The sequence below is a fragment of the Vespa crabro genome, chromosome 6 (assembly GCF_910589235.1).
Source record: "Vespa crabro chromosome 6, iyVesCrab1.2, whole genome shotgun sequence".
Taxonomy (NCBI): domain Eukaryota; kingdom Metazoa; phylum Arthropoda; class Insecta; order Hymenoptera; family Vespidae; genus Vespa; species Vespa crabro.
The window spans coordinates 1346839-1374798 of NC_060960.1; the positions used below are offsets into that span (position 1 = coordinate 1346839).

At 32.9% G+C, this 27960-nt stretch overlaps 2 protein-coding genes across 16 annotated transcripts in view; both read left to right on the top strand.

The window, feature by feature from the left end:
• The window catches only part of LOC124424943 (rap1 GTPase-activating protein 1-like), a 102787-nt gene extending 91630 nt beyond the window's left edge, over positions 1-11157 (top strand). For 8 of the 9 annotated variants that reach the window (XM_046964597.1, XM_046964599.1, XM_046964598.1 and 5 more), the window contains 7 exons: positions 2599-2922; positions 5987-6169; positions 6587-6825; positions 6906-7184; positions 7271-7436; positions 7549-8394; positions 8503-11157. In XM_046964597.1, the coding sequence (XP_046820553.1) occupies positions 2599-2922; positions 5987-6169; positions 6587-6825; positions 6906-7184; positions 7271-7436; positions 7549-8394; positions 8503-8664 (2199 nt within the window). In that variant the 3' untranslated portion in view covers positions 8665-11157. Of the gene's footprint in view, positions 1-1446; positions 1830-2598; positions 2923-5986; positions 6170-6586; positions 6826-6905; positions 7185-7270; positions 7437-7548; positions 8395-8502 lie in introns of those variants that run through there. The other variant, XM_046964603.1, reaches the window with a different exon arrangement.
• A 658-nt stretch (positions 11158-11815) lies between these two features.
• Positions 11816-27539, top strand: LOC124424615 (disks large homolog 5-like). Of its 7 annotated transcripts, XM_046963933.1 has the most exons (14): positions 11816-12537; positions 13337-13439; positions 13954-13971; positions 14276-14423; positions 14586-14931; positions 15005-15424; positions 15519-16598; positions 16690-17372; positions 17490-18637; positions 18909-19878; positions 19949-20190; positions 20283-20512; positions 20682-20901; positions 21926-27539. In XM_046963933.1, the coding sequence occupies exons 2-14, from the start codon at positions 13397-13399 to the stop codon at positions 22030-22032; spliced, it is 5655 nt and encodes a 1884-aa protein (XP_046819889.1). In that variant the 5' UTR covers positions 11816-12537; positions 13337-13396; the 3' UTR covers positions 22033-27539. The 7 variants fall into 7 exon arrangements, with proteins under 7 accessions (XP_046819889.1, XP_046819888.1, XP_046819893.1 ...); XM_046963932.1 differs by having other exon boundaries at positions 16690-18637; XM_046963937.1 differs by having other exon boundaries at positions 16690-17824.
• Positions 27540-27960: the final 421 nt, after the last annotated feature.

The following is a 27960-nucleotide window of genomic DNA, read 5'->3' on the forward strand; positions in this document are numbered from 1 at the left end:
TCTCTCTCTCTCTCTCTCTTCTCTCTCTCCCTCTCTTTTTTCTCTCTCTCCGTTTGTCTGTCTGTCTGTCTGTCTATCTCTATTTTTCTCTCTTTCTACCCAGAATAGTAACGCTAGGATAGGAATGCAAATAATTGCCGAGCATTCGATTCACGCCGCTGAATTTCGATTTGTTTTGTAAATTAAGTACGTAGGTGTGTGTGTGCATATGTGCGTGTGCGTAGCGCGTACGTGACGACCGAAGAACAGTCTTCCTTCGTTTCCCACCGAAATCGGTATTCCTCCTCTCCTCTTTCTCTACTCTTCCTCTTCCTCCACCTTCTCCTCCTTCTCCTTCTCTTTTTCCTCTTCGTCCTCTTCCTCTCTCGTTCGCTAGCACGAACTTCGTTAGTGCCAGATAACTAACCGACTAATATTAACTTGGAGAATTACCAAGAGGAACCGCACGGATTCCTTCCATCATTGATATCCTAACTTCAACGTTAACGTTATAATTTTTGCATGTATAGTGATTATGAATAGAATGGTCAAATGTAAATTAAAATTTGTGTTAATTGGATCTGAAATTTTACAGTAGAACTTTCTTTTCGTATACCTAATCATTTTATTAGATATTATATATATACTTCTTTTTTCTTGAAATTTTTATAATGAAATGAAAGAAACCAATTTGAGAATAATGGAATAGAAAGATCGTACGAACGTTCAAAAAAAAAAAGAAAGAAAAGGAAGAAAGAAAGAAAGAAAAAAACAAAAACGTGAAATTCTCTTAATAGACGGTTATACGTAGCTGCTTGTCCGTCAACGGATGTTGGTTTCCTGATTTCATGTATATGAATGCACAGTGACACAGTAAAAGTAGAAGCGTTACGACGAAAGTTAGGGTCATAAGAGACGGAGACGATATTGCGTGTCGGAACGCACGTTCCACGGACGTTGAAAGGTGCAATGAAAGGCGCATATGGCGCCTTTTAGGCAGGTGCCTTGCACGATATATAAGCGAGAGAGAGGGAGGAAAAGAGAGAAAGAGGGAGAGAGGGTGGAAGAGAGAGAAAGAGAGAGGGAGAATGAGAAACAAAGGGTGTTCAGAAATGAACGACATCGTTGATTACATTCTATTAACGCCATCGAGTGTCAGTAACGTTGTAGCAACATTGATCAGAATTATACTAGTCTGTGGTCGTTTGTCGCTTACCTTCGACCTTTCCCCCTTTCAAATCAAACGACGTTCGCGTGCGCTCAGCATCAACGCAGGAAATTAAATTTTAATCAAGCGTTAAGTTCGATCGTATCCATTTATTCCGTGATTATCTTTCTCGATCTAGCTAGACGAATTTAAATCCGTGTGCTTACGTTCGAAGGTCTATCGATCAGCAGGTTAGCCTTGTTTTTATAGATAATTCGATGTCGGTATTTTGTGTTATCAAAATTTCATTATAATCGATATTTTTTTATAAGTATAACAATATTTAACAAAACTAACATATTAATCTCTTTAATATTCGAAAATGTGTATGTGAGCCGTTTATACGTGTGCTTTATGGCATTTATGTGTGTGTGTATGTATGTGTATGTATGGCATTATCGTTCGACTAAGCTGGAAGGACGACGTTAAACAAAAAAAAAAGACAGCTGATTTCCCCCACCTGCCGATACTTATTAAGCAATTTTCCAACTAATCTTCACGATAACGCGTGGAACAAACGACGACAACAACGACGGAGAAAATGAAAGGCTCAGAGCCTCTACGTTCGTTAACGAGGAACTTTAAAAATCGATCTTCAATGCCGACATTTACAAGTTTCTTTTCTTTTCGAGTTGGAACCGAGGTAACGCGCGAATAAGTTAAGTTTCTGTTTTCGAAAAAAATAGTAAGTGGTAGACTGTTAGAAGAAGAAAAGAAACCATTTGAGAGTTGCCTCCTGTAACTCGAGAACCATCGTAGAAGTCAATAATATTGCGGATGACTTGGTGGTCTCTTAATGTGTGAAAAGAAGGAAACGATTATGAGAGAGGGGAAAAGGAAAGGAGTTCCCCTTTATTTCACAATTTCGTTTCTCCCATTAGAGATTACTAGACTAACGATAAATTATTTTCTTTATTTTCTTTCTACAATTATTTATCTAGGTAAAATGATATTACCAAACAATTAGAAAATAAAATGAATAGATTATGAAAAGAAAAAAAAGTTAACAATAGACAATTACACGCAACAATAAATTACTTGTTTTATTTATTTTCATTCTATACAAATCTTTATTTAGATGAAATAATATTACCAAACAGATAAAAAAGGAATGAATAAATTACTAGACTATAAAGAATAAAATGAGGAAAATTATATAATAATAAATGACTTATTTTATTCAACTTCCTCTTCTGTAATAAAATTGTGTTTAATTAAAATAATTTTGCAGATTGAAAAAATATGAATAAATTAGAGTATGAATTTCGGAATTACTGGAACTGTATTTTTACAAAAAAGAAAAAAAAGAAAAAGAAAAAGAAAGAAAAAGAAGGTTTCTACGTAAATACACATTGCAATAGAAATAACAATAGGATTCTAATCATAATAAACTCGAGTTTTATATTTTGCAGACAGCGAGAGACGAACGAGCTGCATCAAGTCCGAGTGGTGCAGGTGGACAAAACAACCACTCGTCTTCATCTCCGTCGCCCTCCCCTGTCGGCGATGCACCTCTTGGACGAGCCCTTATGGAGGCCGCACTTCAACAGGCCACTTCCGGCTCGCAGGAGCCACCCTTAGTTGTGACACCACCTGGTTATTGGTTAGATGGAACCGATCATCGACATACCTTGGACTCGGCAGGCAGAGCACTACTTCCTGCTCAGCCAGCCTGGCAACCTAGGATAGATCAGGATGACACGGCTAAGTGTTACAGGCGTTTCTTCGTTGGCAGAGTACGTTTACATCAAACATATGCGTATCTTATCCTTTAATAGATTAAGTTAATGGTTTCGATTGCTCAAGTATGTTTCTAATCTTTAACATATGTCATAAATTTGATCACTATTTTTTTTTCTTTTTATTTTTTTTTAAACGTGTGTGCTGTTATTGTTTTAAAAGTTGAATAATTAGGGATTTTATTTTATTGTCTATTTCTTTTTGGATCTTTTCAACTTTGTCAAAGAATTCGTTCTTTTGTGATGGCCTTGAAAGAAAGATGGTCATCGGCCTAACAGCACCAAGCGTACATTATGTATAACGCTCGTAAACGTACGTATGTACATACGTACGTACTCAAGTTTATGTGAAGATGGAGTGAGATGGAGATGATGGTTAGAGTAAAAGAAAGAAGGAAAGAAATAAAGAAAGAGAGAAAGAGAGAAATAAAGATAAAGATGGAGGCAGAGGCGCAGGAAAAGGAAAAGAGCACTTCGGGCGTGGGAGTGGGAATGTTCTCATAGTCTCGAAGAAGAAGAGGAGAGAGACGATGCTTCTTCAACCTGAAGAAATACCCCCACTCCTTTGCTTCACCAATGTTCCTGATTTTCATCCTTGCTTGTCTCTCTTCCGTCTTTAACCGCAATCTACCCCAATCATCCTTACAATATTATTATATATTCTTTTTAAGTAGGAAAAAAGAAATAATCATTTTTTGTCAGTACTTTCTTTGATTTCCTCGTAACAACATTATCGTAGACACATATCCTAACAATATTCCGTGTCTTTTATAGATGAGAATTGATAGTACATGTTACTATATATATAATATTAAACACAATATATATATGTAGTATGATATAATAGTATATATATATATATATATATATATATATATATATTTATGTATGTATAATAGTATATTTATGGTATAACAGTTGTATTACATAATATATAAATATATTATATTAGAGAGAGTACGTGTTACTATAAATTATTATACAATGCATACATACAAATATGTAGACGTAATGATGAAAGTAAAATACAAAGAGGATAGTTAATAAAATAAAAGAAATAATTAGTCTTTAGATTGTAGAAAACGTTGAAGAGTGAAAATAGCTAAAAGTGCATTTCCCCTTCTCTTTAATAGTTCATTCTTATCTAAGAGTTCACCTGTTACCTTTGTCTAGCGTGCACCTGGGTTACCTCTATTTTTAACACGAACTTAAAACTCGTTAGGTAACGTAACGTGAGCGAGATAATGTACGCATGAACTCGTTTCTTCGCGGGAGCGTGCTCGTGTTCGCCGCCATTGTTCAAGAGTGGCGGTAAATAATTGCACTGCGTGTCATAGAGAACGAAAAGCGATTTTTATCGAGCCATAGAGTGTATACATATCGTAAATATATTTACAACTATGTATAATGTATACCATATGTATCATGATCGGTCTCATCCGATTCCGTGTTTTTTCCTCTTTTTTATATATATATATTTTATTTTACAATATTTCCCTGTCGAAGAAGTTAACTTTTCTTTTTTTGTTTTTTTTTGTTCGAGTGCAACATACGTGTAGTTACAAACTCGTTATCACCCTCGTTATCATATTTAACGACAACCGTTAAGAGAGAAAATAAAAAGAAAAAGAAAAGAAAAAAAGAAAAAAATGATATCGTAGAAAAGTTAAACAAATCTCTTCTCTTTACATTTCTTTTTAATAGCTATTATCGTAGACAAGAAAGAAAGCTAAGAACGTTTCTCCCAATTATTTATCCTATTCTATCCCATCCTATCCCCCCTCTGTCCTTTGTCAGTGTCGGTGCTTTCGATAACCTTTTAAAAAGAACTCCGAAGGATTGCCATAAATATCTCGTCAGCGTTACGATAAGTTTAATGGTCCATGTTGGCTTCGCTAAACTGTGAAAGACGTGAGAAAAAAAATAGATAAAAAGAGAGAGAGAGAGAGAGAGAGAGAGGGAGAAATAGGAAAAAGAATAGTAAAGAAGACGAACTTCCTTATACGTACTTCTTCGTTCTATTATTTTATCGAAAAGAAGAAATTTGGGTTTCAATCAATAAAAAACTGTTCAGGAAAACAGAACTTATGTTATGTTGTTCTTTCATTGTTACATCGTTATTCTACATTCTAATGACATAACGAGTATTCTCTTGTCTTCTTTTCTTTTTCCTTTTGTTTTATTTTATTTATTTCTTTCTTTCCTTCTTCTTTCTCTTTTTTCCTTTTTTTGTTTTTAATAATGAAAAGGTCATGATCTTTTGCGAACAAAAGGCTCGTATCGAAAGGATGCATACACCTTATCTCTCCATGCGATCACATTGTGCGGTTAAGCAGAGAGCCCATTAAAAGAGCGATTTTATTATGCGCAATATCGCTTCTCTAATTAGCGGTCGCCACGAATACCAACGCGTAATCCGTTCCATACCACGACTTATTAAAGCGCCACATGCCTTTTCTATCACCTTTACTTGTGTATTACAAATAGAAAGAGAAAAACAGAGAGAGAGAGAGAGAGAGAGAGAGAGGAAAACAACGGATATTACGCGTCTTTTTTCTGCGTGATAAAACTCAGAGTTTATTTGATTTGATACGTTCACCCTAATCGTTTTATAATATTAATAAAATCCGTCTTTCTCACATCATATCATATAATGATATTAAATTGTTCGAAATCTCAATTCTAAACGTTCAATTTAAATCAAAAATTGAAATGTATCATTAAATTGAAAAACGAACAACAAAATTTATACAGACTTAATGAAATGTCACGTTTTAATATATGCATGACAAATTAATGTCTTTTTAATAATATTACATGTGTACTGCTACGTATATGTTTAAATGCGCGCGCGCGTGTGTGTATGTGTGTGTGTGAAAAAGCAGAACTAATTTTTCGAACCGTCCAACATCATTACATTTTACTCTAGATTTTTGTTTATTTTTCTTTTTTGTTTTTGTTTGTTCTTCTTTTTTTTTTATAATTAATTAAAGCACTATCAAGACACCGTTAATGATTCGATCATAAAAAGGTTTCATTACGTTTTTTACATCTTTCGTAGGAACATGTGAACCTGATAGGAAGGGACAGCGAGAATGGGCCGGTCCTTGTCTCGGTGAAGGCCGAGACGGTCGCTGGACAAGAACACTGGCGAGTATTGCTGAGATTACGTGCTGGTTCAACGCATGAGTTAGTTCCAGCAGCATCTCTTGGACCGATTCCTTCACCAGCGAAAATGGTTAAGGTAAATGAGTTTTTATTTTTCAACGAAATACATTAATATAATAATGATCAATTAAATGTCTAGTATATATATATATATATATATATATATATTTTTTTTTTTCGATTGAAGATGATGAAAGATAACATGCATATTTTCTTAATGAGAATCGTTTGATCGTTTTTATTGATCTCTCAGTCTTATATGATAGAGGTTAATAAGACAAATATCACTTGGAATCGTGAGTAATTTAACGACTTATAATTCGGACTCGTACGAGGGCAACGTGTCACGTGTGTTGAATCGACGAAAATAGATCATCGCTACCAAAGTACAAGAGTACGCGATGACAGAAGTAGAGAGAGAGAGAAAGAGATAGAAAGAGAGAGAGAGAGAGAGAGAGAGAGAGAGAGAGAGATGACCAATATTTTTTTTCAGACGATCAATGACTCCTTGAACGTAAACACTTTGATGCCAGTGGTATGTTCAGGGGCTGGTACTTTGATAGCTCAATATGACGAGCATGCACTCGTTTCGAGATTCAAATTCGGCGTACTACATCAACGGGCTGGGCAGGTGACCGAGGAACAGCTTTTCGGTAATCGCCAAATCACACCTGCTTTCCAAGAATTTCTTGATCTTTTGGGGCAAAAGATCGACTTGAAAGATCACAAAGGGTCTGTATATCATCATTTAATATTATTATTACTTCAACATTTATTAAAGAGCTTACTCAATGTAATATTGAATTCTGTAGATATCGAGGTGGTTTGGATACTCGACACGGCCAAACAGGAGATTCCGCGGTTTACGAAGTATTTCGTGGTCGTGAGGTTCTCTTCCATGTAGCTTCGCTTTTACCATATAGTCCAGGTGATTCGCAACAATTACAACGCAAGAGACATATTGGTAATGATATCGTAGCGATTATATTTCAAGAGGAACCTACACCTTTCAGTCCTGATATGATCGCTAGTCATTTTTTGCACGCCTTTATCGTCGTGCAAGTCGTCGATCCATGTACGCCTAACACAAGGTACAATATATATATATATGTATCATTTAAATTAAATTAAATTATTTAAAAAATATAGTATTTATCGTCTTATTTATCATTTGTAGGTATAAGGTGAGCATAACGGCGAGAGACGACGTACCTTGGTTTGGTCCGGCCTTACCAACACCTGCTGTCTTCCTGAGAGGCGTTGAATTTAAAGAATTTCTTCTTACGAAATTGGTCAACGCTGAAAACGCGGCTTACAAGGCTGAGAAGTTCTCAAAATTAGAAGTAAGTTACAGTTATTTTCTCTTTTTTTTTAATTATTATTATTTTATTTGATTTCATTCTGATATCATTTTAAGTATAACAAGTATACTAATATCTGTGATATGATGATCAGTTACGAACTAGATCCGCTCTATTGGAGTCCTTGACGGAAGGATTGCAAGCAAAAACAACGGAGTTCTTAGGTGGTACCATCGGTTTAGGAGGTAATTTAGCATTCGGTGGGAATTGTCCTGTAAGCCCAACGGCAAGCGACTCCTCGGCTTCCGGTGGCGGAGGTACTGGCTCAAGATTTATCGATACGGTACGAAAAGCATTGATATCTCGAGTGAGAAATGCATCGACCGAGAGTGTACCTCAACAACTCGCTAAAAAGGGTGCTCATTCTGAACCAAGTCCACCAAGTAATCGACAATCCAACGGAAAGATAAGTGGGAAACGATCCGTTGAACCATCAAGTCCATTGGGTTCGCCAGATTTGACTTTACGAAGGGACTCAGAAAGAGGTAGTCCTAGTTTGGGAAGTCAAGACAGTAGTTTGTCCAATACAGACAATCAGGATAGCAGTTTGGCTACATTACAGCAAGATGAGGTAGATCGTAGAGAGTCTAATACAGGAATTGGTGGAGCAAATGATACCACGAGCACGGAAAAGATCACTACGGTTTCCTCGGTTCAACGATTAACTCATGAAAACTTGAGAAGACAGGAACGAACAGAAAAGACCGAAGTAACACAACGCGTTGTTTCCGAGAGCGACGATAGCTCATTGAACAGCGAGCTTGAACTCGACCAAGCTGTTTATCCTGACAGCGACACCGGTCTTGAATCTATGAGTTCCGCGGAAACGCACGACACTACAAGGTGTAATGCCAAAGACGGTGCTGCGGAAACCGAAACTTTGAGGATGGAAGTTACTAGACTTAAGTGCGATAAGCTGGACTTATTGAGACAAAATGTGGTAAGTTTCAAAAACTTAAATATTTCTTTAATCCATTCCTATGTATTATCCAAATGATATATATTCCGAATGATATTTATTATTATTCATTATCTTTTAACCCAACAGACTTGTCAACGCGACATTAAACGCCTTCGAGAGAAAGAGTTACAATTGCAATCTGACTTAGCAGCAGCATCAAAAGAGATTCTCCGATTAAGGGCGATGCTTAAAGAATGTTCGACGAGCATTCCTTTGGATAACAACAATCAACAAACGTCCACCGTTTGAAGAACCGTCGAACGCATTTTTTGATTCGTTATCGCCAACGGTTATTACCGTTAAAGATCGCTATATTTTAATCGTCGAATGGGGACCGACCAATTCGTAAACTTCGTAGATCTTCCACTCTTCCGAGATCGTTTCTTTTAAAAGGAAATCATTTGTTGTGTATATATATATATATATATATACACGAAAAAACTTGCAATCAATGCTTTCTTCCTCGGTTCGCTTTTACGACTGGGTTTTCTTAGATAGCGATTGGTACAAATTCGATAAGTCATAAGGGATATGTAATTAAAATGTAAAGTCAAAGACGACACAGTTCTTTCGAAGTGGAACTCGTTATTAAAACGTACAACAGTATAGATTCTGATTGTTGAAGTACTTGTTTAACTTATATCCCAAATATTTATCGATTAATTTATTGATAGATATAAGGTAATCCCTTGTAGTCAATATAGTTGATAATTCAATAGATATAAATACCAACCGCGATACAAACATCTTGTCATTATAATATTAGTCACTTTTTAAAGTGAAATGGCCTTTAGATCTAGCATTTGTGATGCTAAAAAGAGCACGCAAAAAGTAACGCACCAATGCATATGACCGTGTATTAGTTAAGTGTAGGTCACTTAACTCCGATTATACTTCTCGCACACATCTTACATGGTATATATATATATATATTTATTTACATATATATATGTTTATATATACATATATATTTATAAATATGTATATATATATATGTATTTATATATATATATATATATATATATATATATACTACTGTAAGTAGTAATAATACAAACATCTATTAAAATCTTTGAAGATTCGGATTTATTAATTTACCGATTAAGTCTAATAATAATGATATATCTTAACAAATTCAAGAATCTTCAAAACTTATGTGAACATGTCGCAGGAAAGTAATAGTTTCTCGATAATACGTTGGCACATTAGTGAATATAAATGTCACGCAAGTTAATACTTCAATAGATACTTCCATCGTCTCTTAAAATCGATTTACATAATTCGACGAATCTATTGATCATTTTTCTAATAAATTATTCTATAATATACATATATCTAATCGGTCATTGCGTTAAATTAACATTAAAAGAAAAGTAACATACATTGTTCATGTTTTGTTAATATGAAAAAAAAATAAGAAGAAGTTAAATATTACTTGCTGCTTTATTTTGTGCTATGTCTCCGTTAGTTTTTATTATTAGTATTATAATATGATATATATGTATATATATATATATATATATATATATATATATATATCAAAGTATTTTATATTAACAATAACGTTTTAATTGATATAGCTTGTGTAAATAATTGATCATCCAAGTAGATGCAAATATTGACAGGATTTAGAGAGAAAAAAAAAGGAAAAAGGACAAAAACGTTCACTCACAACACACGTACAATACCAAAGCTTAATATAGTTGAAGTCATTTCTTTTCTTTCTCTACATTCCTTTTCATACAATATGCATTGAGTTACATATAGAATATAATATGTATCGTATACCTTCGGCACTTGTGAAATTTTTACTATACTTATCATTCAAATTTCTTCCTTCAGAGCACATTAGAGGTGCATATATATACATATATACATATACATATATATATGCATATATATATACACACGCACATATATTATGAATACTTTGCTAAAACACCACGGATATCACTGCCTAAACAGTATCACTTTGCAATTCCATCTTTGTCATTTATAAAAGTAATATTACAAATATTATAAATTGTTATCTTATTAATGTCGATAAAAATTGATGAATTATAATTTATTATAAATCACCGATTCGCAATATGTTTCATTATTTTTTTTGTAACAAACGATTTGAATTAAAATTCGTTTTTAATAATGTATATAATGTAAAAATTGCGTTTCTCGTTATATTTGTGGTTCGATTCCGTAAACGTGTTTCGTCACTTTTTTTCTTTATTTTTTTTTTTTTAATTTAATTAACTACTATCGTCTAGTTTTTATGCTGGCCTTGCAAAATCAAAGAAAGATGATTTATTACAATGTATTACAAAGAGGTACGCGTTACTACATTTTGAAAGAAAGTGAGAAAGAAAGAGAATAAGAGAGAGAACGAAAGTAAGAGAGTGAGAGAGGGAGAGAGAGAGAGGGAGAGAGTGTGAAAGCATAACAGAGTGCGCATGCGCGAGAGAAAGAGAGAGAGAATACTATTGCTATAAATATATATTTTGTATTTAAATATTAATTATTCGAATCTAACTAACTGAACTGCGGATACTAATTATTCTCTGATACTAAAATAGGAAAATATATATATATATTTCTTATGACTGGTAAGAGTATTCGCATTCTGTATTTTCTTGGTTTTCTTTTCTTTTTTATTTAAAAATTTTTTTTTTCTAATGCACAACTGTCGACTCGTATATCAACGATAAATGATGTCCACCAATAAAAAATAAAAACGATACAAATAAATTTTTCTTTTTTTCAATAGAAGGTCCTTTTTTAATTTTTTTTTTCTTTTTTAATAATATGTCATTTACAGGATAAAAGAATTATTTAGGGCGAATAAATTTAGAAAAAAAAATAATTTACTGACGTATAAACGTAATTTAAAACATTTATTTATACTGATTGGTCTTACATCTCTATACATTTTAATATCTGTTTATACAAATGGAAACGTTCAGTTCTTATTACGAAATATTGTCTTTCTAATGCTATTATAGTAAAATATATAAACAATGCTCGATCAAAATGTAAAGTGTAATGTATAAATAAACAATTTCAGAGAAACGAATATCGCAAATTATGTGATTTATTTTCTCTTGCTTTTTTTTTTTTTTTTTTTTTTTTTTTTTTTGATAATATTAATAATAATAATTACATATTAAATAATACTACACAATAAATATATAAATTTTATTGACGTTGTTTACTAAAAAAAAAAAAAGAAAATATATATATTTTCTATTTAATAAACAGTATAAGATAATAGGAAATGCTCATACATAGTAACTTATCATAATAAAATCGATTTGTCGTTCATTCGAATTTATTCTTAGACGATAGGCAATCTTCTATGAAAGGTGATTTACGCAAGGCCAGGATATTAAAACTGCTTTGTAAAAGTAGGTCACCTAGGAAGTATAATTTCCCCTAATTTTACACAAATTATTTCCAGATACCTCATGAAGGGTAAAAGACAAATTTATCCGAGGCCACTGAATGTGTCTCGTTAGCTGATATAAAAATAAAGTGATCCCTTTGACGAAACAAAAGGAAAAAAAAAAAAAAGAAAAAAGATTACACTCGAAAGATTATTTAGATAGGCGTTATCAAAGAATAGAGTATACTTCTTTATCTGTAACATAACAATCTTTTAAACCAATAAATAACGAAGAAGATAAAAGAAAGGAAAAAAAAAGAATCAATACCACTGTATAACGAGAGGAAAAAGAGTCTGTTGATAATATCGGAATCTACTAATATCTCACAATTTAAATTCCCCGCCGTAACAATATTATTAACTTCGCAATAATTTCGAATTGGAACGGAAAAAAGGAACGTATATGGATTTTTTATTTCAGAATATAAATACAAATTTGTCATCGGATAGAAGAAACATAAGAAGAGATAAAAAAGAAAAGTATACGAATGATCGCATAAAAAAAGTTGCGTAAAAAGAGATATCCTAAACGACCGACGGAGTAACCCTTTTATTTCACAGCAGCGCCACGCCCGACACTGCCCTCTAAACTGCATAGTCCGTGAAGTATGTTTATTACCGACAATACGAAATTGGCTGAAGTGGTAGACGAAAATGGTTAATTGTCAGGCTCGTTAGTGCAGCAGGTGAGCGATCAATTATTACGAAAATCGGCGTGTTATTTGTTCTCGGAATGTACAGTACGATTGACCCTTTCAAAGTCTCGTGTAAAACAAAAACGGAGTTTCCTTTGGACATTATCGCCATAGATTCATGGCATGTATCATTGAAATCACCTTTTCGAGACCGTTTGGTCTATTCGTTCCCACCACCCCCTCCCCTACCACTAATCTAACAAAAGAATTTTTAATTTCTTTCATGGCGATATTAAAGCTACTTCCATTATACGTCTTTACACGTTCGCGCACAAACTCACCTAAAATATCGATAATTTCGTGAGCATCGTTGAAAAGAAACAATACGCGCTAACCTCGGGACACATCAGCAAGACGTAGATTAATTTATTACGTCCATTCAGAAAACATACGTCCTCTCTCGTTGTTCCTCGCATACATACAGACACGCAACACACGCGCGCGCGCACGCAACGCAACACAGGCGTGCTCGCGCGCGCGCTGACGAAACATACATACATACATACAAAACATAACACACACCACATATATCACATGCACGTATTAACATCGTGTCTTCTGTTCGTCGCGTGGAAAAAGTGACATGCATGATAAATTTCGATATACTCCAGTATGTGCGTTTGTATTGGAGCACCAGACAGTATAGATGTGTGGCAGGTGCAATGTTGCATCCCCCTGATGCGCGCGACTACGTTTATATAGTAGCTCTAATGTCATACCGAAGGCTACTTCTTAGTAATTCACAAAGGGTTCACTCTTCCGTGAAGTACAGTATATGGGTACTTTCCAGGCGATACCTAGCACGTACCTTGCTAGAAAAATATTTGTAAAGACTTGGTGGAACGAGAGCATGGCTTCTGGTGCATCATCCTTAGGTAGCGCTGGAGGTAGTGGTGAGTTTTCTTTCTTCATTTATTATTAATTGTTCTAGCGTGAAGAAACATAATGATCTCTTTATCTTGATCTTTATAATATCAAAACACATGTATCTTTATAGTATAATCTTATTGATAAGTAATACATGTACTAAAATTAGAATAATCTATAATAATTAAAAAATTAGGGCAATATTCTTATTAGAATTAAAACAGTTTTTATATTGTTTCTAAAAAGTTTGGGAGATTGTTCATAATTTTTCATTTGCAAAAAAGTGATGAATCATGATGCTTATATGCGTGACCTAGAGTTTCTTTTCTGGTGAAAGCTAGTGAGACTTTTGATTATAATGTTTCGTCTAGTGGAACAAGTAATCGTTGGTTCGTATCTTTGCCTCTATTAATTAAGGTATTACGTATTAATATTATTATCTTGGTAGACTTTTCTTCCAATATTATATAAGATATTATTTTTATTTAATAATCATACTTTATATAAAAATAGTAATATCTATATTTCTTTTTTTTCTAGATGGAGCAATAAATATGGGTAAGAAGCACATTGACAAGATTTAATTTTTTCTGTAAGTTTCCTTTATTCTAATGTTTGATAAAAGTATGTTTTAAAAATAATCAGTTTTGTTAAGTAGATGTCTAAGATTATATTTAAATAATTTATAAAAAATTCTTAGTATTTGCATACCCAAAATAAATACTTTTTGTTTTCACGTTCAAAATATGTGTCTTTCTTTGTTTAACATATAAGCATGTCTTCTTTTTTTATTATATTTTATTATCCCATATCCATTGTGTTGTGTTTGTTGTTTGGAATATACTTTCCACGTAACATGCAGAAAGGGACAATGGAGGCTACGGGAGCGTTGGAAATCCTGTTGGGAGTACTGAATGTCGTACCGATTATGAGGGCTTACAAGCTCAGTGTGATAAAGCAATGCATCAGCTTAAGTTACTTAGGCATAAGCACTCCGATACTGTTAGACGGTTTGTCTTAATTTTGTTTTATTATTTTGTCTTTGCTTTAAGTTTTTAAGTCTGCATGCTTAATTATGAGCATGATTACCAATTTTTATATTATATATGTTAATAGTAATGATTGTGTCATGTCATAACTGGAACAAGTATTAAATGAATATCTTTTTGCAGGTGTGAACATACTATGAAAGAATTGGAGTATTATCGTGGACAACATATAGCAGTCATGAATCAGTTAGAAGCGACATCCCAAGAAAGCTCTGCTCTCCGTGGAAAGTATGGAGATCTGGTAAATGACAAACAGAGACTGGACAGAGAAGTGCAAGCATTACAGAAAGAAGTGTCGGAATTAAGATGTCAGAATCAAGAAGCTCTTGTTTCTGACAGCAACAATGGAGATATGAATCAGCATTATTTATCTGCGCTTAGAAGATATGAAGCCATCAAGGACGAATATGACTCGCTTAGAAAGCGATATGATGATTTAATAGCATCTCATTCCTCTGTTGTTAACAAGGTAATGAAAATATTTGTATTATTTTAATGATAATGATATATTATATCGAATAAAATGTTTACATTGAAATTAGTTGGAATTATCGCAAGAAGAAGCTGCAAGATTGAAGAAACAATATGATGAAATTCTTCAAGAACGTAACACTGCCGTACGTGAGCGTAATGGATTAAAACAACAATGTACCGCTGCCATAAGGCAGTGGGACATTGCGTTGAGGGAGAGGAATGAATATAGAGAAGCTCTTGCTAAAATGCAGCAGCAACATGAAGAAGCAGTAAAGGAAATTAATCAAGCCATGGTGTTACGTATGAAAACAAGCAAAGATATTAAGCGGCTTACGGAAGAAAGGAATGCAGCATTACAAGAATATAGTTTAATTATGGGTGAAAGAGATACCGTACACAAGGAGATGGAGAAACTTGGCGATGATCTGACCCAATCTTTTACTAAAATCACACATTTAGAAAATCAAAATAAACAACTTGTTGATGAAGTAAGCAATATACTTTAAATAAGTATTTTTATTTAATAAATTTAATATATCATACATATTATATATAAATATATTTTTTCCTATCTTTTATCAGAAAAAGACGCTGTCCTATCAGATAGAAACATTAAGGAGAGAAATATCATCTGCTCTTCAAGACAGAGACGAGTCTTTAAAGCAATGCAATGAATTACGTCAAAAGTTCGGTGATTATTCCGAAGGTGCAAACAGAGATTACAAGAATCGTTTGGAGTTGCATTCTTATAATCGAGAACGAGACAATGCAAGTAAAGAAGCCGAACGTGAAACAAATAATGGAGATGCTAAGAGAGAAAAAGAACGTATGGACAATATAGATCAAGCTAATTTAGAATTAGACAAGCTTAGAAAATCGGTAGAAACATTGCAAGCCGAACTCGAAGAAGCAATACAAGAAGCAGAAGTATCCAAACGAAGAAGAGATTGGGCATTTAGCGAGAGAGATAAAATAGTACTGGAGAGAGAAAGTATAAGAACTTTATGCGATAGATTAAGGAAAGAACGTGATCGTGCTGTTTCGGAATTGGCAGGTGCTTTGCGTGATTCTGATGATATAAAAAAACAACGAAACGAGGCTTCGAGAGAGTTGAAAGATTTAAAAGAGAAGCTAGAGTCTGGCGACGCATTGAGAGCAAGTGTCTTTGGGCAAGGTCTTGCGCATGGTCACGACAACACTATTGATGCGGAACCTAACGAGTGGGAAGTACTTACTATCCATATGGATTTGAGCAGACTCGTGGATACTGATCGTGATCTGGGTATAATGTTAGTGGGGGGGCGTGATAATCCATATTACCCTAATGATACGGGTGTTTATGTAGCACAAGTTACACAAGGAAGTACGGCTGACGGCAAATTGAGAGTAAACGATTGCATCATACGTGTGAACAACGTTGATTGTGCCTCGGTATCTTCAAGAATGATATTAGAAACGCTACGTTCTTGTGCCGTAAGTCCGACCACGTTGACTATAAGAAGACGAAGATTAAGTAGAAGATCGTTGAGGACTATACAGCTACCTGTCGGCTCTATTCCACATGGAATTGCTTTAGAGCTTGGTATATACATATCAAAAATATCACCTGGCAGCTCAGCTGCTAAAGATGGAAATTTGGCTGTTGGCGACAGAGTCTTGAATGTAAGTTATATTTTCTCTTTCTCTTTTTCTTTCATATTTATTAAATATATCTTAAGAGACATGCAACATCGTGATTCGATATTTTTTTCAGATCAATAGTAAACCAATGGAAGGAATAAATTCGGCGCATGAGGCAATGACTATCTTAAACGACAATACAACGGATGTATTAACGATCACTACGCTTAAAGGAATTCCTTTATCTTCTGCTACTAGTTCGGAAACGATGCCAATCAGTGGCAGTTTTGCATCGGAAAAGCAAAAGATGGTAAATAGTTGTTCGCAAACCGAACATGAAAGATTGATGTTGAAAACAACGTCGGACGACTCTGATAGAAGATATATTGGCTCGAACTTCGGAGACAGAAGTGTTTATAAAGTTTCGAAATCTGTTAGCGGGGAAAAGCCAAGTGGGATAAGTAATGCTTGGGATAATATAAGAGAAAAGATCGATTTCGTGAGAGGCCGAAAACCTAGTAAGGATCGGGATGATAAGAAGAAGAGACATCCCAATTCAAGTCCAAATACATTCGAACAAGAACAGGATGCAATAGCTGAACTTGATTCGGTTATAGAGAGTTATCACAAGAAAACAACTAACGGTGTACTCAAACGAAGTAAACGTCGTGGGACAGAGAAAATGGAGAAAAATGGTGGTACATGGCCCAAGGCTAGAGGTGGTCCACTAATACAAAATGGTACTGGTACGATATTACATCCACGTAAAACGAAGGAAAGGCTACCACTGAGCGTACTTCTAAATCATCCGCCAAAGTATGATAGTTACAACTATAATCGTATTTCCAATCCTATCCCCCTAGTTAATTTCTCTAATGTCAGTAATCGGCATACTGTATACAAAGCCGTAGAAACACCATTACCAAATTTCAGCAAATCGGGACAACTCTTTGGTCAGAAGTCCTTCACTCCAGCAGTACAATTCAAGGATATTACGATAGATAAGAAAGTGACGATCGAGATAGAGAATACCGATAACAGGCTTAGCTCGACTTTGGCGCCATCCGAGACAAGTATTGATGTCTCTGTAAAATCTGGAAATATTGGTCGAGATATGGATTACTTCGCTAAAAAGAAAGCACAGAAGTACGCTATGAGTAACGATAGCCAGGTAGAAACGTTGCAACATAATAGAGCGCACTCTCAACTCTATTCGGGAATTGGGTCATCAACTTCGTCCACTAGTGGACCTAGACAACAACTAGCTGGTAATTTCTCTTTTCCCCCCTACACGCATTTGCATCCGCATCCACACCAGCAGAACTCTTTACCCTCAAGATATCCATCACCACCGTCATTGCCGTCTGCACAATCCGGAGAGTCTATAGGACTTCCCGATGCACGATCCTACTGTTTTGAACCTCCGTATAGTCCGGGCCCGCAAACGGGTTTTGGTCATTTGCACACACCCTCCGTAGATTTGCATTACCACAAACCTCGTGCTCCACCAGTCGGCATGGCATACGATGTGCCAGCATATACTCATGGATACGAAGGTGGTACATTTCCAAGAAAAAAAGAAAATCAACGTTTTCGTATACCGTCCAATCCTAGTGTTACATCAAAAAACAGTGTTGGCAAACTTTCGACTGGAAGTATAGAAAGAACTTCAGAGAGAGGCAGTCCAATGCCAACTTTTCACGTGGAGGTTCTCAGTCCTGGAACGGGTAATGGTAGTAATACCGGAGGAACCATCAGGGGAGGCAGCAATAGCAAGAGATCGAGTATGCCAGATTATTGTTATTCCCAACCTCGACCAGCTCCTGGTGAACTACGTAGAGTTCATATAGACAAATCGGTTGAGCCATTAGGCATACAAATTTCTTGTTTGGAAAGTGGAGGAGTTTTCGTTTCCACTGTCAGTGAACATAGCTTGGCGTCTCAAGTCGGTCTTCAAATCGGTGATCAACTATTAGAAGTATGTGGAATTAATATGAGGAGTGCTACTTATCAACTAGCTGCCAACGTTTTACGCCAGTGTGGTAATTCCATAACGATGTTGGTGCAGTACAGTCCAGACAGTAAGTGTTGTCTTAGTCCAGGCACTAAGTATTTTATCGAACAAAGAACGGTAGCTTTCCTTCGTATATCTATGTACGGTATACGCACTTTATTGATGTCGCATGTTTCTTAAAATAAAAATAATAAAATTCTTTTCCTATATTGTTATTGTAACATGATTTTCTAGTGCATATTTGAATATATTTTACAACAGCTCCCTCATTATAATCTTACTTTTTTTTTTTTTTTTTTTTTTTTTTTTTTTTTTTTTTTCTTTTTCCTTTATATAAGAGTACAACGAACTTGAAGGATCAGCATCCTCTAGTTCTTCGGAAGCTGGTGGTGGAGAAGGTGGCACCAGAAGTGGCTCACCTACACCATGTAACAGTCCAGAAGTTCCAAGGAAAACAACGATCGAACCTTTGGAAAATACTGAACCTGAACGTGACACTACTACCACTACTACTACTTTATTGAGTGTAAAACGTGCAGAACGAGATATCAGAAATTCTGCTTCGTTGGAAGTTAGGTCTACGCAAGAAAGAGAACGTGAAATCAGAAATTCAGCATCTTTGGATATCAATATAAGAAAACCTGAATTACGTAGTTCGGCTACTCTCGACAATATGCGCAATTCTGCAACTCTTGACACTTTACGCGTAACTGGCAGCACACTAACACGTGCACAACTTAATCAGGCTGCGACAACATTGCAGAGACAAAATGCAACCGTAAGGAGCCCGACGCAAGAAGAACAAAATCGTAAAAGTCCAACTCCAGGTGAACCAAGATATTTATTCATTGAAACTAGGAAGTGTTCTAATTTAGGTATATCGCTCGTGGGAGGCAACGGCGTTGGTATATTCGTTCATTCCGTGCAGCCTGGCTGTTTGGCAGAAGAAGCTGGCTTACGTACTGGTGATAGAATTTTGGAATATAATGGTGTAGATCTGAAACAAGCAACCGCTGAACAAGCCGCACTCGAATTAGCAAGACCAGCAGATAAAGTGACCTTAATAGCTCAATATTTACCACAGCGATATAACGAAGTCAAGGATAAACCTGGTGATAGTTTTTACATTAAGGCGATGTTTGATCGAGTCGGTGAAGTGGGAGATAGTCTGCAACTTCATTTCAACAAGGATGATATTTTGTATGTGGATAATACTATGTTTAATGGTACACCTGGTCATTGGAGAGCTTGGTTGGTCGATCAAACTGGAAGGCGACAAACTTGTGGTATAATTCCAAGCAAATTCAAGTAGGTAAAATTATAATTAGCTAATGACAATATTTACATGATGTAGTAATATGTATTTGTATTTTTTTAGAGTCGAAGAAGAATTACTTTTGCGACGATCCTTAGGAGATATAGAAACAGATGCTGGTAGACGTGGTACAACGAGTGCACGCAGGAGCTTCTTCCGGCGAAAGAAACATCAACGTTCGTCCAGTAGAGATAGTAAAGAATTATCTCATATTACTGGAGTAAATATGGGCTGGTATAGCGACAGTGGAACATTGAACGAGGAAAGCCTTCCAGCTAGTTATCAGCGTGTCGAAAGACTCGATTGTAAGTATGTTTCTGTCGTTATAATAATAAAAAAAAAAAAAAACATTCCAAATATTAAATACAATTAATGTATTACGTAATCATCCTTGTAGATCCAGCTTTGAGACCTGTATTGATAATTGGTCCTCTGAGCGAATGCGTTGTGACAAAATTATTACAAGAATTTCCTGGACAATTCACAAGATGTCTTGCAGAAGCTATGCATTGTTCTCAAGCGACACTCGAACAAGGCTTAAGAGATTCCCTTTACGTAGACTACAGGAAGAAAGGAAGTTATTTCGAATGTACTACTGTTCAAGCTGTCAAAGATATTTGCGAGAAGGTAATTAAACGTATTAAACATTTTTACGAGCCTATTAAACATATCTATATGTATGTATGTGTATATATATATATATATATATATATATATATATATATATATATAATATATATATGTATATATTAAATATAATATATTAAATATAATAAAAATTATTTTAATACAATAGAGCACACACTGTATCTTGGATATATCAATCGCCTCTATTGAACGACTTCATAGACATCAGATCTATCCAATAGTCTTATTGATCAAATTTAAAAGTACTAAGCAAATAAAGGAGGTAAAAGACTCAAGGTATCCTAGCGATAAAGTCAGCGCTAAGGCTGCTAAAGAAATGTATGAGCAAGCGCTTAAGTTAGAAGCTGAATATAGGCATTTTATTTCTGGTAAGTGAATATTTGTACACACGACATATAAACCCTTTCGCTCCGATGCGTTTATGAGAAAATGTGATCGCTGTGGACACTGAGGTACATCGACATATGAATTGGTTACCACGCATGATAGCATTTTCTATTCTCCAAATTTTATTATGAAGTTTATATATAGTATATATAAATGTATATATACTATATATGTGTATATATATATATATATATATTCAAATTATTTTTTAAAATAATAATAAAAATAATAATTTATTTTAATGTTCTTATTTTTTTTTTATAACCTGCATATGATATATTTAATTATAAAATGATAAAATAATAAAAATATAAAATAAAATAAAAAAAATTAAACAAATAATCTATTTTTGTACGGAAGATTTCAAAACATGCTAGAAATAACTCAACTTCCGTCTTTTACTATTGCTGAATGATTTACATGTAATGAGATAAAAAATACGCCATTGTATGCTGTATTTTCATTTTCATGTACACCACTTTCAATAGGTCATTTTATATTGTTGGTATCTCTTATAGATTTAGAATTAGTTGTTCAGCTTGTCGTTATTTTTCCTATATATCCGTATTATTTCTTTGAAAAGTTTTCAATGGTATTTTACTAATAACAATTTTGTTCTGGTTAAATATTGATACAGACAATAAATCAAAAGCATATTATTGTCCAAAAATGCTTCAATTATTTCATGATAATCAACTGTCCAAAAAATTCAGTGTTACCAAATGTATGACAATAATATCTTATCTAAAAAGTGTAAAATTTCATTATAATATGGCTTATATATATATATATATATATATATATATATATATATACACGCTTTTTTTGCGGTACCATTCACTTTTCAAGGTCGTATATATAACCTCTTCGTACCTGATTGGTAGGTCATAGAAAACATTTGGGTGCCACTATCTACGTCTTTCGGAGCGAAAGAATTAAAATATAGCACAGAAACATATTTATATAAAATGAATATCTATTATATTTGATTATGAAAAATTTCAGCTGTCATTCCAGCAGGGGTGAACGTTGCCTATATATGCACACAAGTCAAGGGAGCCGTCGATGATGAACAAAGTAAGGCACTTTGGGTTCCACGAGGACTTCCCTGACATCAGAGGGGGGGTCCCCGTAAACCACAGTGGAAGTCAATATAATTCCACCAGGGGGCCCTTACGTCGTGCATTCTTAAAAAATTATGCCTTCAAACATTTTTATTTTTGGTCTTTTATCAAAAAAGATACATACATATTTTTTGAAACTCGTTCTCAAAGATTTTCTCTTATCAGTCCCACTTTTATGTTCCACGCATTAATATTACATTGATAATGGGAAAAGTATCATAATTTATTTATATGTTCTTTCCGTTTACTTTTACATACGGAATACGAAAAAATGATCTCATAATAACATCACGCACAGTTTTATATGTACATAAATTATAACTGTGCATATTACTTTTTAATAGAAGTTATAAAAATAATGAAATTATATGATGGGACATTTTTCTTTTTTTAATTTATTACCTTTGAGTTCTGGTTGATTTAAAAATATATTGGAAAGATCGATTTAAAAATGCATTGAAATGATTGATTAGAAATTGTATTGAAAGGATTCATTAAAAATTATATTTTTGAAATCTTATCAGACCATTGATAGGCGAAATTTAATATCCGTCGTATCGTGGCCCGCTGATGGATGAATATCGATCAGACACACAATCGTTTAGTTAAAAAATCAACTGCTGTCGTGCTTGCACTCTTTGTTATAAACTCTTCAAACCAATTTTAATATCTGGAATAGGGAAGATTGATTGAAAAATGAACTTTTATAGTTCATGGTAAGGCTGTACAAACAACATGATTTATTTTATATTGAGAAAGAGATACTTATTTGTATATAATTTATCTAAACAAGATTACATAATATTTTCTTATTAAGTATTAGTTAATAAACGAAAAGTAGTATTAGATTATATTTTAAATAATATTTATATGTGTACACATACACACATATCTTTATTAGTTTATTATTTACATACATGTTGTTAAGTACGTGTTGTTACTGAATTGGTTTGAAGAGTTCAAAGTTGTAAATTGTTAAAGCAAGGAATTGATAGTAGTAAAAACAGAGTAAATGGAATTGAAACGATACTCAGTTCCTGCTATCGAATTGTAAATAACTCGTAGGGAACAATAGGCATTGATTATAGAAATGAACAGCATATTAAAACTCCTTCGTCACTTTTTAAACAATTGCAAAAATTAAAGAAGAATTATTTAAACGTAATCGTTAAATCGTCAAAATGTTATAAATTTTTAAATCGTGTATTATTCTTATCGGACAAAAAAACATTTTATTTTTCTAAAGTTTATTTTTTATTTCGGAAGAGTTTTAATTGATAGTTTATAGTTATATTTTAGAGTTGTAATACAATTCTAAAATAATCAATTATTATATTATAGTTTTATCGGTATTTCTTCTTTAAAATGTGAGTTATCGTATAAAGTTCGTATTATTATGATATTTTTAACGAGCTTAAGACGAAAGATTAATTATAAATGCAAGTGATAATTATTTAAATATACTTTATGTGCAGTGTACTGAAGTATCTAAATCCAGATGAAATTGGTACAAAAATGTTCTTTGATCGTATACGTCTAATTTAAAAATGCAATCAAAAGGTATTATTAATTAATTTATATTTATTATTTACTATTTTAATTTAAAAAAAAGAAACAAAGAAAAAATAATTAATGTCAATCAATTCAAATATTCTGGATATAGATACAACTTTCGTCCATTTTGAATTTAATGATACACTCAATGTATCTATCATATGATTATGTATGTATGATGATCGATTATTTAAAAACACTAACATCTATATGTACCCATAACTACTTCGCAATAGAAGCTAGCATTTCTTAAAAAATTAATGATTGTTATTGCTATCGACGGGCTGCCGAATCGATTTTCATTGACAAAGACTACCGAAAAGAAATTATTTTTCTATGACATATTTTGAGCGGCTCGAACCTTCTTGAAATCGAAGAATATATATATAAATATATATATATTATTTCAACAGGAATATCGTTTGAAACAATTAACATACAAATCATATATAATATACAAAATTTAAAAAAAGAAAGAAAATAAACACAGACAAATATTGATTTACGTGAAATTTAGTTTTTTGACGAGACAATATTTAGGCATAAGTTACAAACGAGACCAAAAATTAAAAGAATATTTTAAACTAATTGATAAGAGAATAATAATTACATTTATTCTTATTATAGAGCCAGCAAACTTAACACACAGAGTTAGATATACTTTTTGATATAACACCGAAATGATCAATGATCAGTATATAATTCACTATATAAAACTGACTTGGAACATAAAATAATTAGGGGCCAAGTATCCTCTCGAAAGGAAAGTTACAATTATATACTTTTTGTAACTGAAAGACTTTTCATAAACACGGACAATCTAAAAATTAAATTTAAGTCCATTTGCATAAAAGATATTTTTTTAGGGAAAACAACGGCTCTTTCAATTATTTTACTTTGATTATATTTTTTCTCTGAACTTTATAAAAAAAATTTTCATTAACACTATGACTTCCGGCGACACCACAGTATGTGCATAGTATTGTTCAGTGGCCGGCAACAGCACTTTAGTATCTTTTGCATTCTGTTGGTGTTTTGTTTAGGTAACAATAAGTTACATACGTCAACAAGTTTTTTGTTTTTATAAGTAGTTGTGCGACAAGCCAATTAATCCGAATTAGCGCTGCCGGTGTCAAGCGAATAAATTTTTAAGAGACGTGCGGACGGCAAAGTGTTAATATTTTAATTGTTATATGAAGTCAACAAAAAAGGCTTGCTTTCCCTCGTATTTAACTTCGGTTTCAAGTTTTGCTCAAATATGTGCCTCGCTAAAAAAAAATTACATTTTTTTTATTTTTCGACATAGGGAAAGAAAAAAAAGAAATGAATCGAGGGCTAAGCGAAGCGTAAAATAGTATCAAAGAAGAAAAAGAAGGGTAACGTGTGATTATGATTATTCTCGATCACAGTACTGTGATATGTATAAGATTACTATTTCGACGACATATCAACTTAACAATTCTATACGTATATATAAATATCAATATATACATATATATATATATATATATATATATATACATATATATATATATATATATATATACATATATATATATATATACACGTACATATATAGTATATTATAATAAATGCATATTTTCGGCAATACTTATATATAGATAAGTATATATAGATGTCGTGTATTTAATAACACATTTTTGATATTTTCGCACTTAAAGCACACATTTTATATGTAAAATTGTTCGACACATACACACAAGTGCGTATATTTACAAAAGAGAATTGAAATTACTCGTCTCATTCTCAGCATGATTGATTGCAATCAAAAGAACAAGTGAACAGAGATAACTTGTAAAGCAGTGTGTGTGTATATATATATCTATGATGTATGTATATATATATACATATATACATATATATATATATATATATGTATACCATACATATCGGAAATTATTCAAAATATTTATGAGTAAATTGGTATAATTTATTTTCATCAAAAAATTGTATTAAAGCACAGGAGTCTCTGTTTACCATAAACTTTGTTCACTTGGATCTCAAACATAGTAATTAGAATTTTACGTTTAAGATATGATTGGTGCATAAGCCGGGTGCACTCAGAATTCACGTATGCAATAATAAGACGATACTAATAATTAATAATCATTGAAGCGTTGATGGTGATATATTATGTAGCGGAGAAGCGGAAAAAACGGCGGTCTCGTTCGAATAATGATGCGATTAATACGACATACGTCGTTATTGCGAATATGCGTTATTCCGAACGTAGATCACGACTAGTCTTCGATAGTATTCTTCTATCTTCTATGTTAAATTTTTTAGCGATCATGTGTATATCTATTTCCTTTCCATTATTCCCTTTTTTACCTTTTCCATCCTTCGCGTATCAAACTCCCTCCAAAAATTATCATCTGTGATCAATTTGACAAATTTTTATTTCCTTTACCCTTTCTTCGCGTTATATCTCTTCCAAGTCTTCCAATTGATTAAATTTACATAATAGTATTGGTATAAAAAAAACAGTTTTCAAATGATCAGGAACAATAGCTATATGTTTCTGTTTAAGAGGTATAAATCGGCCCGTGAAAGAGTTTGCATTTTCTAAAAAAAATTTCTTCTTTTTAATTTTACATCTTTTTTATTACCTTTATTAGACCGCGCGCGTTCCTTAATTGTAATATGCGGTGTAATAATAATATAAATACGTAAATAACTTTTGCAGGCAAAAGTAACGGGTAATAAATGATGATCGATGCCTTCCTGGCGATGCACCGAGAGATTTGAATTTGTTACAATTTTCACGAGGTTTGATACTACGAGATGTATTATTACTAATTAGTGATAATAATCTATAGAGTGGTCTCTTAGCGCGTACACGAACTTATAGCGAATTATTTAAATCGAACCATTTGTTATTAGAAAGAAAAAAAAATGAAAAAACTCTGCAATTTAACTTAGTGCAATATTTTTATCATCGAACGATGATAAATGACTTTGTTATTGAGAAAATTATAAACGGAAATATGCGTGCCGCAATTAAAACTAAACCAATGGAGTTTTAATTAACAGTATTTGGATAAATAATTAAGATGAGATATTGTGAACTCCGTCGATTATTGTGATTATTATCGTTTATACCTTTTTATATTTATATCGCCCACTTATCCCGATATCCATTGTTCCTAATATCAGGATGTCAAAAGGGCCTTTTATATTCTTTCATCACATTTTGTATTCGATATATTATTATATCATTATTTAAAGGAATATATTTTTAAAAAGTCATAAATAAGCAAGGAAATTGAACGTAAAATGATTTGTTCTTAAGACTTTCTTGTTTTATTATTTTTCTTTTAATAGCCAATTATTATTTTCCTATTTTTTTCTTCCTGCCATACACACACACACAACGTATATAGACACAACACACACATATTATACTGCCTGTCAGATACTTCGTCGTTCTTAAAAAAGAGAAGAAAAGAAAAAGAACAGACGAATAACGTATCTTTTAATACGAAACCTCCGCAATAAAATCCTGCCTGATATATTGAAGCAAAAAGATAATAATAAAAAAAAAAAAAAAAAAAAAAAAAATGAAAACTAAAAAAAATCGTTGAAAATCATAGTGATACGTACAACCATAAGAGAACAAAGTTGAAACACATTTTTGTAATTAAGCGTCGTAAATCCTTATCGTTTTTAGTTTCAATGATCTTGAGTGCACAACATTATTCGTATCCTTTGAAAATAATAAAATATTCCTTTATCCTTTGTATACATAAATCGAGATTTATATCAATAAGCATTTTATCTTCATACACAATTAAGTAGATATATTACTTATTTATGCGCCGACTTTTATTCAATGTTTTGCGTCGAAGCTAATTCAGTTATATGTATATATATATATATGTATATATATATATATATATATATATATATATATATACATACATACATACATACATACATACATATAGTACCTAACCGTTACTTGATGCGTACTACACTTCATAAGAAAAGTCGAGAAAGAAAAATACCTTTATATATTTTATTTTTCGATCAGATGAACGTTTAATGAATATTAATAAGAAGAAAAAAAAACAAGTTGAGAATGCGGTATAAGGGAAACTTATTAACCTACAATGAAACGTAAATATTTTTTACAACGTGTACTTCATTAACGGAAAGGTTCACTTTATTTATCCGCTTGATTTTATTATAAACATTTTGTTAATTAAAAAACATATGCACTTATGTTATCTTACATACTATTGCGAGAATAATGCAAAGCGATTTACAATATATATATATATATATATACACATATATATATATGTATATGTATATGTATGTATATATATGTATATATAT

Bases quoted from the DNA above. Each gene is read 5' to 3' on its own strand.
- LOC124424615 (XM_046963932.1), top strand. From the start codon at position 13,397: ATGGCTTCTGGTGCATCATCCTTAGGTAGCGCTGGAGGTAGTG. The intron at 19,879-19,948 runs GTAGGTAAAATT...GTATTTTTTTAG, and splicing joins ATAATTCCAAGCAAATTCAA to AGTCGAAGAAGAATTACTTT. The intron at 20,191-20,282 runs GTAAGTATGTTT...TCATCCTTGTAG, and splicing joins GCGTGTCGAAAGACTCGATT to ATCCAGCTTTGAGACCTGTA.